This window comes from Micromys minutus, assembly GCF_963924665.1.
Source record: "Micromys minutus genome assembly, chromosome: 1".
Lineage (NCBI taxonomy): Eukaryota > Metazoa > Chordata > Mammalia > Rodentia > Muridae > Micromys > Micromys minutus.
This window is the reverse complement of record NC_137969.1, coordinates 252615471-252629975: the sequence shown is the minus strand read 5'-3', so window position 1 is coordinate 252629975 and position 14505 is coordinate 252615471. Positions and strand designations below refer to the sequence as shown.

The 14505-nt window shown below is 44.7% G+C and overlaps 1 protein-coding gene across 5 annotated transcripts in view; it reads right to left on the bottom strand.

The window, feature by feature from the left end:
• WDR20 (WD repeat domain 20) overlaps window positions 1-14505 on the bottom strand; it is a 65437-nt gene that overhangs the window by 13075 nt on the left and 37857 nt on the right. For 4 of the 5 annotated variants that reach the window (XM_080940713.1, XM_080940714.1, XM_080940716.1 and 1 more), the window contains exon 2: window positions 11360-11542. In XM_080940713.1, coding sequence (XP_080796839.1) covers window positions 11360-11542 — 183 coding nt within the window. Of the gene's footprint in view, window positions 1-9654; window positions 9764-11359; window positions 11543-14505 lie in introns of those variants that run through there. The other variant, XM_080940717.1, reaches the window with a different exon arrangement.

Here is a 14505-nt window from a genome sequence, read left to right as displayed (position 1 = left end):
TAAAGTACAATGGAAAAATTCCACTGTAACTCAAAAAAACCTGTAATCCTGGTAGAGTGCAGCCGCAGTGTGAGGTGAGGAGCAGACAGCAGCGACATGACTGTGGCGACCTGCGGAACAGAGCAGGTCCACTCACGAGCCAAAGTGTTTGTTGTACTACGATCGCCCTAAGCCAATTTGTGGATGTAAATGAAAGAAAACTTGTATGAGCCCTCACTGTTACCTTCTGGCACTGGGAACTGGGCACATGAGTGTGAGCAATGACAAACCAAATGGCAAGAGGCTTTATATTCACTCTGTAATGCTCCCAACAACCTCTCAACAGGGAAGGCACTCATAAATCATGCGCACAACTACAGCAGAAAGCCTCTCTTGGACTCCTCCCCTGCACTCAGGACCAACTGCCTCCCCATCACTACGAGTAGCTCATCTAGCCAGAGTGCATGCCCTCGTAACTGCCAGACACAGCACAACTCTCACCTCTGCTTTCTCATTCAGTGATGCAACCCATAATTTCAGAAATTGTTCTCTGAGACTACAAAGTACCCAACCACATGGACAGACAGCTGATGCTGGAAGCCCTTTTGCTCAGTGTTGATCTTGAGCTCAAGGCAGTTTGCCCACATAAGAGTTTACACATACAGGTTGTAAACTTTAGAGGGGCGGTCTAATTGCCTCCCATGGAAACTGTAACAAATTATGCTCCCACCAGAGCCTATTTTCCCTATGAAAAGGTATGGCCCACCAAGAAACAGAAGTTCGGAGGTAAGCAAACTTGGCTGAAGTCACATCCATTCACATAAGCACTGACTGCATCCCATGTCAGACATTCACACAGCATCAGTTAAAACTGCCATCCCTTTCACACAGTAGATGTGGAATAGTGATGTAAATGCTGTGTAGGACAGCTAAGAGACCCTCTTAACCTGGTGGGAGACCGTGGGCAAAACAGAGAGACTGGCACAGGTATGCTGACAAGACCTGGGAATAGCTGTGACGGAACAGATGCAGGCACTTAGGAGGCCATGACAGCAGCAGTGTGCTTCTGAGTGACTCCAACATGGTTAGCTGTCTCCTGTCCCATGGTAAATGTGCACTAGCCACAAGCCCAGTCTGCCGTGGTCACCAGCAAAGGTTCCCTGCAACAGAATGTCGGCCTAGCTGACACCACAGCTGAGTGAGAACGCAGTCCCCGTATCCCCTTCACCACCACTGTCACTGATCCCAATTGTTCTAGGCTACTATTACTTTGAGTGTAACAGAACAGAAAGTGCCCTATGCCCAGCTTTCAAATAAATAACAAAACACTTGGAATAGTTTATTCACTAAACATAAGAATAAAATTTATACAGACAGAATGTGGGCATGGTGGCTAGGTCCCATAGGGAGTGCCAGGCCAGCTAGGAGGACTTAGCAAGACTGTCTCAAAAACAAATCAAAGTAAAATTTCACACAGCCCAGCCTCTACACAAATAAAAATAAGGTCACATTTTTATTTCAGAAAACATGTGCTGAAAAAATGATTCCTGCTAGAAGCCAGCACTAGGCAGTGGGATCTTGTCATTGGCTCTGAGCTCTCATGGGAGCACCTCATCTAGATAAGCATTTTGGAAAGATATCCCAGTAAAATCCTATTCCTGTAATTAGTACTGCACGGAGGCGGGCAGGGCAGCAGGAACAAAGGGGCCCAGGCTCTCCTACGGCAGCTGGGAAACCCCAAAAAAGGCTGGGGGCACGTCGAATAATTATGACTTGGGACACAGGGCTGTGAGGTCCCACAATGGAGCCACACTGTGGCCCTGAAGCCCTATGCTGCCCCTTCCATGTTGCTGGCCTCAAAGGAGATGTATTATAAATACAAAACACACACTGAATTCTGCAGTTGTAGGATGGAAAAAGGAATGTCAATGATCTTATTCCTTGTTTTTATATTGTATAGTGAAATATTTGAGTGTCTAAGATATAATATATTCTTAAAATTAATTTCACCTGGTTTTCACCCTTTGAAACTGCAAGTGCATACCTACAGCTCACTCCGTGTCCCTTGACAGCCTATGGCACTGCAGACAGGAGCATCAAAGGCTCTGAACAGGGAGGGACAGAGCAAGGAGGTCTCCCCCAACAGAAGGGACAAAATGGAAGGTCAAGTGAGGATGAACTGGTCAGGAGGCCTTCAACTCTACAGTGGTAATGTGGTGTGTCTACAGACAGTGAGTGTGGAGGGAAGAGAGTGTTCAAGACCCAGGTCAGCCTGTATCTACTGAGAATGAGCAGGAAAGTCAAACAAGGCAGCACAGGAGCCACACAAGCCTGCGGCATCCTGACACCTCCAATGAAGGAAGGTGGCGTGCACACCTCTAAAAAACTCTGCTGAGAGGAAGCACAATGCCATTGGGTCATTTTTCACTATAGTGACCACAGAGCTCTCTATCAAACGAGCAGCTTCCAAAGTCTAAGAGCCCCTACCTCTAAAACCACCTTTGTGAAAACAAGAAAAGGCCAACTCAACTCTTGTGCACATCACAACAGAGCCCTGACATTTGTGTGCACGGGTCATCAGAGCTCGGGCGTGGAGCTGCAGGCTCTAGGTTCTGCACAGGTCCTGAACAATCAGCCAGAGCTCACCCTCTTCCTCATTCCTGAGCAAGCCCACTTTGAACTTGCTCAAGTAACTCAAGGAAAATCACAACAAATAAGAAAAGCTATCTGCCCACTGCATTAGTAGGGGAATCCCTGGATCATCATACTCATTAGAAGGGAACAAGAAAACAAATCTGCAGCCACATCAAGTGTCAATGACAAATCAGTGTGAACTGAAGCTTTCTGAAGCATTTCACTTTTGTTTTTTCTTCTACCAACAAGACAAGCAGAAAAAAAAAAATTTGAGGGTGGATATGTATTCTACAACACAGAGACTAATTTATAATAAAACATTAAAACAAAACAATTCAAAACAGCTATTAGAAAAACCATAATATAAAAGTACTCACGCACACATTCTCTGTCTCTCTCTCTCTCTGTCTCTCTCTGTCTCTCTCTCACACACACAAACACAGAGCAACACAGTGTGAGTGGAGAGAGCTGCCACTCTCCCAGAGAAGGTTATACTAGAAAAGGGTATTTTTAAAGCCACCAAGAAAGGATCAGATGTCATTTTTACCAATGTTAAGACTTTAAGGGCTGGAGAGATGGCTCGGTGGTTAAGAGCACACTGGCTGCTCTTCCAGAGGTCCTGAGTTCAATTCCCAGCAACCACATGGTGGCTCACAACCATCTGTAATGGGATCTGATGCCTCTTCTGGTGTGTCTGAAGACAGCTACAGTGTGCTCACATAAAATAAATAAATGTAGAAAGAAAAAAAAATAAGCAGATCACTGTATCTCCTTCCTTCAGTTAAAAAAAGCAACAAAACCAAAACTGACTCAATGTACACCCCCAATCAGACTAGCCAGAACCCATGGTGGCTCACAGTTCCAGAAGATCTAATGCCTTCTGGACTCTCTGGGCATGAGACATGCATATGGCACAGTTTTACATGCAAGCAAACACTCACACACATTAAAATAAAGTAAGAAAGAAGGCTGGTTCAGGGTAAGAGCTGGATAAAGAAAGTGTGGGACACTCATTTCTGGGCTTGTACTTTGGTTTTGGTTTTTGTTCTTAAAGACTTATTTTACTTTTAATAACATACGTGTGGGTCTGTGCACATGAGTCCAAGTGCCCTAAAGCCAGAAGATACTCTGGATCCCCTAGAGCTGGACTTACAGACTGTTGAGTGGCCAACGAGAGTGCTGAGAACGGAACTCAGGTCCACCACTAGACTTTGTTTCTTTAAAGACTTTTATTGATTTTAATCAAGTCTCTATGTGCACAGGTACCAATGGAAGCCAGAAACCAGTTCTGGGTCCTCTAGAAGAGCAACAAGTGCTCCTAACTACTAAGCTATACCTCCAGGCCAACACTTTAAAAAAAGGAAAGTCCCATGTGGAGGCCAGAGGACACTTGTGGGAACTGGCTCTTCCTTCCTTCCACCACGAAGGCGGTGGCAAGCACCTTTACCAGCTCTGCTAGCTCAGCAACCTAGTGCTTTTAGTTGTCAACTCATAGTAGCTATAATTCCTGTACAATGTCTCCAGAAGAGTGGGCTCATTAACACTGTGGAAGGGGGAAGGGCTCACAGAGCCTCGCCAGTTCTGAAATTCTATGCACTAAGCAGTTAAAGGGGAAGGAAGCCATTTTTTCCTCTACGCCATCCTTAATGGAACTCCTTGGCTCACACACAACAGAAACAAGAAGAGAACTGAGAGGTAAGAAGGGATACAAGAGGGTAGAGGGGTACCATAATGTAAAGGGGTAAAATGTTCACAGCACACCATGTATTGCAACTGTCTGGGTGTTTTCTATGCCCGTCCAGGTTCCCGAATAATAACACAGAGGCTTATACTTATTAACGGATGCCTAGGCCTTAAGCTAGAACTGTTCCGACCGGCTTGTGACTCAGATATCTATTCATACTAATCTGAGGTCTGCCACATGGCTGCTCACCTCTCCTTATCTTACATGTCCAACTTCCCCTACGTCTCGGGGTCGAATCTGCTGGACCCAACTCCTTCCCAGAGTACTCTGCTGGGTTTCCCACTCTACTATCCTGCCTTTTGTTATAGGCCATAGGCCCTTTATTTTACCAATCAGAAAATGCCTTAGGCAAAGGACAGAGACATATCTTCACACAGTGCACCAAAACATCACAAACATCACTTCAACAATGAACACATAGGAAAATGTCAAGAGCCTAATGAGAATAAGCAGCTAGCGAGCTTCCTTCTGATAGTCTCTCACAGCACCCACACCCAGAGGCTTATAGCCACCTGTACCGTCAGCTCTAAGGGACTCTGTCTCTCGATTCTGACTTCCAAGAGGAAGTAAGAACATGCACATATATGCACAGACACATAAAAAATAATTTTAAAATGCCATTATTATATATTATTAATATATGATTAAAAAAAAAAAACCCTTTCAAGTTGGGCAGTGGTGGTACACGCCTTTAATCCCAGCACTGGGGAATGCAAAGACCAGCCTGTTCTACAGTGAGTTCCAGAACAGCCAGAGCTGCACATAGAAACCCTGTCTCAGAAAACCCCAAACCAACCAACCAAATTCCTTTAAGTCACCATCTTGTGGATATACGTCAAATCAGAACTTTTACAGAGAAAAATTTTGATTATTATAATATAACAAGTATCCCTTTGTAACACTTCTTTCCAATATATAACCAGTAGTTACAAAAACAAATTCTTGGGTGCTCCAGCAAGTAAAAAACAGTGAACACAATGTCTAGGTAGACTCCACCATCTTGTTGATGAACTGTGTTACAAAATACATACAGGAAACAATAAACAGAAACCTCAGATCTACTTTCAGAAACTAGAAAAGGGAGGGGCAGGAAGAAGCCAAGGACTTCACTTCCCAGAAGAGACTAGAAGGACTGGGTATTTCCCTTGCCTTCTGGTCAGAAGCAGACAGAACTGCCTGAGTCTCTGCGGTGTCAGGGGATAGGTCCCACACTAGGAACAAGACAGTGCCAGGGCTCCCCTCTGTTCACAGTCCTGAAGAGACCAGGGGCAAATTCAAGGTCAGCAGGCATCTCTACTGAAAAGTTTGACTCCTTTAGTTATTACCCCATTAAGAAAGAAAGGAAGAAACCAGGCAAGGTACCTCAAAAATGTCTTTGATCCCAGCACTAGTGAGGCAGAGGCAGATGGATCTCTGTAAGTTTGAGGCCAGCCTGGTTTACAAAGTAAGTTCCTGGACAGCCGAGGCTGTTACAAAGAGAAACCCTGTCTCAAAAAACAAACAAACACTACCACCAATACCACCCTCTCCTCCAAAAACACAAAAAAAGGAGAAAAGAGAAGGGGAGGGAGACTATCTATGATGGTTAACTTGATGGTTAACTGTAAGCACTAGGATTTATAGGTGATGTTTTCCTGGCTTTTTGTTTTCTATTTTCCAGTTTGTCTATTAACAGGCACTTAAAATTCTTACAGTTAATTTGCAAGCAAAAAAAAAAATCACCTTTAAAAATATACTTGTTTTCAGATATAAATTTTTTTATCTATTTTTATCTCCAGTACATATGAGGAACTTACAATTCCATTTTCTTCACACATCTGAAAGTTCTATGTACCAGTACCAGACATCAGAACTGGAGGCATGTAAGTATGTACATGAATGTAGCAGGTAGGCAAGAGAAGGGATCTAGCGAGGAAGACACAAAGAGACCACAAGGTTTTGACAGGCAGGCCTACTCTCTGCCTTACCAGTGGGAAGTCTCTTCCCTACAAAATTAAAATTAAAAACTTATCCTTCAAAACTGTGTTTACCCTCCCAAGAAAGCCTTTCCGTCCAGCACCCCCACCCCAGTAAGAAGCCTTGACATCACCCTGCTCTAAAGCCAGGGGGGCACTGGACCAGTGCGCCTCCTCCACCACCCACCCTGAACCCACTCAACATCTCCAGTGCTGCTCTTCACACCGGCCAGCTGAAGAGGTGAGGTACATGCCCACAACATGCAGAGTGCTGTTTCTGAACCCTCGTCTGTAGGTGAGGGTCAGTGTTCTGAGGAAGGGCAGGAAGAAGGCTACACAGCTGGGGTATGCTCAGCTCAATCTCCAGCACCATTTTGTTCTAGCATGCTCCCCCACAGACCCTTGCATGGAATCTCAGAGCTGTGATCATAGGCTGCAACTCTCAAATTTTTATCCCTCCTTAAATTTCATTACATTTATGTATCTGTCTGTTTTGTGTGTGTGCATGTGTCAGAGTGTAAGCGGGTTCTCCTTTCACAATGTGTGTTCCAGGGATGGAACTCAAGTCATCCACATGGCAATTGTGCCTGTAGTCAACTTGCCCATTTATTTCCCTACTTAGCAAACCAACCAACCAACCAACCAACCTGCCAAAACCTGCCCTTCAGATCCATACCTGAAGTATCTGCAGGTTTCTTAAACCAAGTACAAAATGCAACCTTTATCCTCCCTCCATTACAGATTCTGGCTTCCTTTCCAGTCTCACTTAATGCAATGACAGATAGAACCTTAGAATTGTTAATACCTCCCCTCCAACTCAGTTTCTAAAAAGGAACCATAGTAAGTTTCCCAAACATCTCTCTAGAAACTGGAAAGTAAGCTTGGTGGCTAAGTGCCCCACTGCTTTTGCAGAAGTCCCGGGTTCAGTTCCCAGCACCCCCATCAGGCAGCTCTCAACTGCCTATAACTCTATCTTCAGGGGACCTGATGCCCTCTTCTGTCCTCCTCAGGCGCTGACCATTTACACACAGAGGGAGGGAGGGAGGGGGAAGAGAAGGGAGAAGGGATTTTTAAAATTAACCCACAACAATCTGATTGTTTTCCCATCACCTATGATCCAGGCTTCTTTAAGCAACTCTGCCTGAACCAGGCCCTACATGCTCATTCCTCACCTCACAATGACCCGCTGAAAAGCTGTTGTCTTGGTTCCCTGATTCTGTGTTGTTTTCTATCCCAAATGGTTTACCTGCCACCCGGCTGCAGAAATGACCTGTCTCTAGCTCCTTATGTTTATGGCCTCCTCCTCCTCCTCCTGAGAGGCTCACCTTGAAGCACATCACTTCCTCTGACAGAACTTCTCACCTGTCAGCTTAAAGCAGTCTGCATGTCCCCCTATACGGCAATGGGTCACCGTTTGTGGCCAGTAGTATGTGTGAGTGCTACTGCTATTTATACCTCTCTCCTCCAAGAGGATGACCAAGGGCGGGTCTGCTCTGCTGCTGCAGGTCCAGGGCTGCAGGTCAAGGTCTGCTGAATGAGTAAGAGAACTGTCAAGTCCACTTCAAGGCCCCTGCTCTCACCGGACACTCACTAGAACCTTCCCACTGGTCTTGCTACCCTTCATGGTCTCTTCCTTCGCTCCACTCTACCTTCTAAAAGTGAAAAGAGTTCTAAAAACCCACATTTGATCATTGATTAGAAGCAGCCCCCTGGCAAGACACGAATAATTTGGCTGTAACTCCTCTTTCTGGTGACCACTGCTACACCACCTAGTGGCTTCCCTCTTGTCACTTGATGTTCTAGTCAATGACAATTGTTTTTGTTCTGATTTGTTTTTAGACAGGTCTTGTTCTAAAGCCCAGACTAGGATTCCAAGTGCTGGGATTCCAGGCATACAACACCATGCCTGGCTCCATTTCTTCAGTTTGTAGGGTACCCTTGCCTCCGTTCTGCCCTCACAAGTGCCTCAAGACCCAGAGCAGTATTATTATTCTGGAAGAACTTCTAAGACCCCTTTACAGAATCTGTTATCTTTCTCCATCTCTATTTTTCTCTAGATACAGGATCTCTGTGCAGTTGAGACTGGCTTCAAATTAGTGATCCTTGGGAAGGGGTTGCACCTCAGTGGCTAAAAGCTAGCAAAGGACCAGTTCAAATCCCACTACCTATATGGGATTAGTAACTGTCTGCAACTTCAGTTCCGGGAGATCTGACACCCTCTTCTGACCTCCTCAGCACCAGGCATGAATGTGGTATACAGACATAAATGTAGGCAAAAGACTCATGTACATAGAGTAAGTTTAAAAGGGCTTTATTTGACACATATTAAAGAATACACATGTTGAGTGTAGTGGAACACAACTATGATCCCAGCACTTGGGAAGCAGAGGCAGAAGGATCTCTGTAAGTTCAGGCTACAAAGTGAGTTCCAGGCCAGTCTGATGCACATGAAAGAACCAAAGAACAAACACATGCAGTACTTAGGCCACCAGCACCTCAGCTGAGGCAGTGACAACGTGCCTACAGTTCCCTAGCCGTCCGTCCTTATTAACAGTGCTGCTGAGGAGGACAGACAGAGCCTACCAGCAGAGAGAGGGTTTCTGGAATTCACCCCTGCTCCAGCTCTATCATGACAGCTATGAACTTATCACTTGATGTGAACAAGACACTCAGCTTCTCTCTGAAGATTTCTTCATCTGGAAAGTGAAGACCCAACCTTTACCCTCTTATGTCCCTGTCCTAGAACCCCCTATTTCACACGGATGCTGAGCACGGTTGAACAGATACAGGGACACCTTTTTCCAGCATTCTGAGAAACTTGGGCAACCCTCATGCCTGGGAAATGGACTCCTATCGCCAAGATTTGTAAAGACAATTCACTTTTTTTTTTTTTTTAAGATTTATTTATTTTATTTATGTGAGTACACTGTAGCTGTTTTCAGATACATCAAAAGAGGTCATGGGACCCCACTACAGATGGTTGTGAGCCACTGTGTAGTTGCTAGGAATTGAACTCAGGACCTCTGGAAGAGCAGTCAGGGCTCTTAACCACTGAGCCATCTCTCCAGCCCCTTCACTTTTCAATTATGAGCAACAACAGTAGTCCTAGCAGTCTGAATAGCCATTTTAAACCACAATCAAAGAACTTGAGCTTACATCATGAAGACGGAGGAGCTGCCCTCTGTCCTGTGGCTCCATCACCAAGGCAGAGGGGTCTGCCCTGATGTGGCCAGAATATTCTTAAAGCTATGTGGGCTCCAATTCCCAACCCTCCCCCAGCACAACACACAAACCTTTCTTGTTCTCTAAGTGGCATTCTGTGCCATCCTCAGTCAGAACTGCCTCTGGGTCTTGTTTACCAACAACTTGGCACGGGCTTCAATCCATTCCCAGTCCATCACACGCTCTTCTACCCAAATACAAAGTCCCACAATGACTCCAACTCCAGCTTCTGTTAACAGTGCAGAGAAGAGCAACTTTGTGCCTCCTACCTTGCCATCTTCCTCAAGTCCCCATAAAAATAAAAAACCAAATCACTCAGCTACTTAAAAATCAGATGACATTAGTAAAAATATCTGGGTAAATATTCTTTTCTGATTAAGTTGTTTTGGTTTTTTTTTTTAAGGGAAAATGGGGCAGTTTCTCTCTTCAGCTGTTGACTTAAAGGGCAAGTTTATTTCCAGTTAACCCAGAAGGACCCAGGATAATAGTGGATAAGCAGATAGCATATGCCATAGGACTGCTAAGAATCAGAACTGCAGCTGCTATGTATCAAGTTCAAGGCTATTCTCCTTCCAACAATTCCTTCTTACAAACTAGAATTGAGAGCACATTCCTGCTCCATGTAATAAAAGGCTGAGTAACAAGGTGGAGATTGGAACCCAGAGTATCCACCTCCCTAGGAAAGCCATACTGAAAAAGAGGAGGACAAGGACCAAATACGTGCTAATGTTTGGACCTGAAAAGCAATTGTAACAGCTGGAGTAAATACAATCTATTTGCCAACTTCTGTCTGCTGTGTAAAAAGTCCTGATAGATTCCTGATGGGTAGGTCAAACAGCTCAAGCTCCTATCTGAACAGAAGTGGAGACCCCAGTGCATACAACACTACAAAGCCTGTGTCTCTTAATTCACTTTTAGGTCTAACCATGTCAAAGGTAATCATATAAGAAATATCTTCAAGAGCATGAAAGCTACCCCTTAGCCAAATGCCTGTCAAACACACATACAGACACTTAAGCTATAATTTGAGTAGCCTAAGGACAAGTCACCACCATCTGTATGAAACTGTCCAATGATGTGAACAATGTCTGGAATTCTGTATTTTCTTGTTTAAAATATACATATCAAGAGCTGGGTATGGTGGTGCATGTCTTTAATCCCAAAACTTGGGAGACAATGACAGAAGAATCTGTGAGTTCCAGGCCAGTCAGAGCTACACAGCGAGGCCCAGTCCCAAAAAAACAAAACAAAAACCTCCAAAAATCCCATCTTAAGTTATCAATATGCTTGTCCCCATTATACAAGTGATGTATGTGCATGTATACACACATGCACAGAAGCATACGCCCATGGAGACCAGAAGTTAGATACATGCAGATTCCTCTACTGTCATACAAACAAAACAGTCTCTCACTTGGCTCATCTAGACTGGCTGAGTATGGAATCCCAGGGATCCTTCAGTCTCCACTTCCCAAGGCTGGAATGAAAGATACACGTGGCCATGCCTGGCTTTCTATGTGGGCACTGGAAATCCAAAGTAACACTTGACCCACTGAGCCATCTTTCCCTAGCCCCATGCAGAAGGGCTTTAAAGTATCTGCTGTAGATAACTGATCATCCTCTGTACAAATGCACAACACAGTTACTTCAAGGAAAAACACATTTAAAACAGTAATCTACCACATTTAAACTTGTATAATGCTAGGTAAAGGTAGCTGGGCAAATGAAGTGGGCATAGCTCAGACTGTAACAGGCCTGCTCCCTTTGAGTGAGAACACAGAGACTCTTACAGGGCTCTCCACAGCTGAGGTGCAGTGCTACTTACTTCCTCGTTAAATAGCTTGCTGGTTTCTTTCTTGATTGGGTCTATAAGCTGGACTTGGCCTGCGGAAAAGCCCACTAGGAGAGAGACGCTCTCTGCTGTGGCCGTTAGGTGGTTGAAGTCATGACAAGTGGGCTGTGTTCCTTTGTATATCCTTTTATCTATTGGTTTACTCAAGTCAGCAGCCTGGAGGGAAAGAGAAAGATGACACAATCAACAGTACATTAAGATGAGAGAGCTAAGTTAAGCTACTTTATATCCCATTATGAACTACAATGTTTTTAAACAAAGTTATTTAACACACTGCTTCAACTGTGTCTTAACATTCACTGTACATTTTACAAAAACAATCTCACATATCTAGCCAATTAGATATTTAGACTAACTATAAAATATTCATTCGTAACTGTCATTTCCCCAACTTTTCTTCCTTCAAATACATGTAACAATGACTCCTGAATTTCACAGTGAAAAACCTCTTTGATCCTAAATCCCACATTTCCAAATGCATTCCAAGAATTCTAACACAGTACGTCTATCCACAGTAAGCTAGGCACGTCAACTGCACCTGAACACCCACTCCTCAGTTACCTAGAGGTTACTCAGAATGCAAATTCTCAAGCCTCAATGCCAATCCTGCCCTAGAGATGATGGGAGCAGCCCACGAAGTTGTAGTTTCACATGCCCCTTGGGTGATCCAATACTGAGAAACACTGCTGGAGTCAGTCGTGTAAGGCTTCCTTCTCTGCTGCCCTCACCTTTAAGTCATCATCCTACCTGGCAAATGTCAGAGCCAGATTTGGAACCCAGATCTGTTGACCATAAGCAGATGGGGAGAAAATACAACTAATACATTCCAAGGTCAAAAGCAAACAGTTTCTAGCTCAAAAGTAACTTTTCAATGGGTCCCTAATCTCTCCCCACACCCCGACCCCCGTTTAAAATTTTTTTGCCTTTTCTTACTGATATTGAGTTTCTGTGTTGCCTTGGCTGTCCTGGAACTCAGTCCGTAGACCAGGCTGGTCTTGAACTCACAGTGGTCCACCTGTCTCTGTCTCCTGAATGCTGGAATGAAAAGTATGTGCTCTTTTTTTTTTTTTTTTCCATTTTTGCATTTATTGTGTGTACGCCCCCAGGTGACATGTGGAGCCCTGGAGGCCGGCAGAGAAGTTATACATATCAGGGCTCTGTTTCTGCTTCTACTACCTGGGTCACTGGGGTTGAATGCAGTTTGGCAGGTTTCCTTTCTTTTGCAAAAAGCATATTTTCTTCAAGAAGTGTCCCGTGTAAGTACAATATGCTGGGTTGTTTCTGCTGAATCAGCAAGCCATACCCCTCCTATGTCTGAATCACAGGTGGAGGGCCAGCGAGCGAGCTCTGTGGGTACAGGTGCTTGCTGCCAAGCATAATGAGCCTTTATACACCTGCACAGACACAGACATATTTAAATAAGTGACTAAAAAGGAAAGAGGGCAAATGGAGACATAGTCTCTCTTAAGCATGTCTGTTCTCACTTCCTCTTCACCCCGCATCACTGCAAACCCACAGACCCCAGTGCCCTCTTTTCTTCCAAAGGGGCCTGTGACATTATAAGAATTATTGTATTTGACTCCCAAATAACAAATACTTAGTAGAAAAGAGGACTTCAGAATAGTGACCGTGAGTAAACTCGAAACTGAGGACTTCATATTAGAGAGGGATATGTGGTCCTGAAGGCCAGCACAAAGGAGGCAGGCTACCTTCCCAGCTCAGCTCTATTAAGGCAAAGATAAGGTACATACCTTTAATCCCAGCATTTGAGAGGCAAAGGTCAGAAAGATCTCAGAGTTCAGGGCCACACAGTGAGAGATCTTGCCTCAAACCACAAACCAACCAAAACACAGTGAGCCTTTCTGTCCACCAGCTGTGGACTCAGTGTGGAGCATAGAACAAGGAAATGTGCACAGGAGACAGCACTGACATACAGCAAACACTGGTTCAAACAAAAGGCTGCTTGCCCTTGCTACAGGGAGGGCAGATGAAGGAAGCTGCTGTGCACAGAGGAGACAGTCTGAGGATCAGCAGCAGAAAGCACCTAAGGAACCCATGAGGCTGGACGGAAGACGACGCCTGCTGGGTCCCTGAGGCTGGGCAAGAACGCCGAAGTCTGAGGAAACAGCCATGAGTAAGCCATCCCACAGCAATGAGGACAGCACAGCTGCACATGGGAAATGGGCGAAACACAACAACTGAAGCTACAGAAGAAAGCTCCCTTCTTAAAGCTCAAACCACTCAACTACTGTCTTTAGAAAATATTTTATGTAGGACTATATCTCGTATATATCACATGCAGGCCTAAGAAGGCCAGAAGAGGGCATTAGAACCTCTGGAACTGGAATTAGATGGTTATATGCCCAGTGTGGGTGCTAGGAATCAAATCAAAGTCCTCTGGAAGAGCAGCAAATACTTTTAACCTCTGAGCCGTCTCTCCAGTCCAGGTTTGTTTGTTTGATTGATTGTTGACTTTTTGAGACAGGGTTTCTCTGTGGGCCAGGCTGTCTAACAATTTTTTTAAACTAATAATTGGAGTGGGGTAGTGGTGGCACACACCTTTAATCCCAACAACTAGGACACGAAAGACAGAAGCAGGCAACCTCTGAATTCTAGGCCAGGCTGGTCTACAGAGCAATTACAGGATAGCCAGGGCTACATTTTGAGACCCCTGTTTCAAAACCACAGTTACCCAACCCAAAAAATTAACAAGAAAGATGGATAAAAATCTGCATGTACATCTGTGTGCAGCCACAAGAGGGCATCGAATTATAGCATTATAGATGGTGGTGAGACCCCAGACCACACAGCTGGACCCTAGGACACTTGCTCTCTCCTGCCTCAGGCTACTCTTCTGCACCAGCTCCTTTCCCTAATGACATACCAGGCGCTGTGCTAAATACCCAAAACAGAATTACTGTGAAGCATGAAGTGACTCCCCACGCACAAAAAAATTACTTTTCTAATACTTCATGGACTCTATTGGTTGTACTTGAGATCTCTGGAATCTAGCCTAGGCAGAGAAGAAGGCTACCACACATTCCGTCAGTTCAAACAGTATGGCTGTCTCCCAGATTGTCTTCTCTCAACTGTCAATCACCTAGCTCTGTGTATTTCTG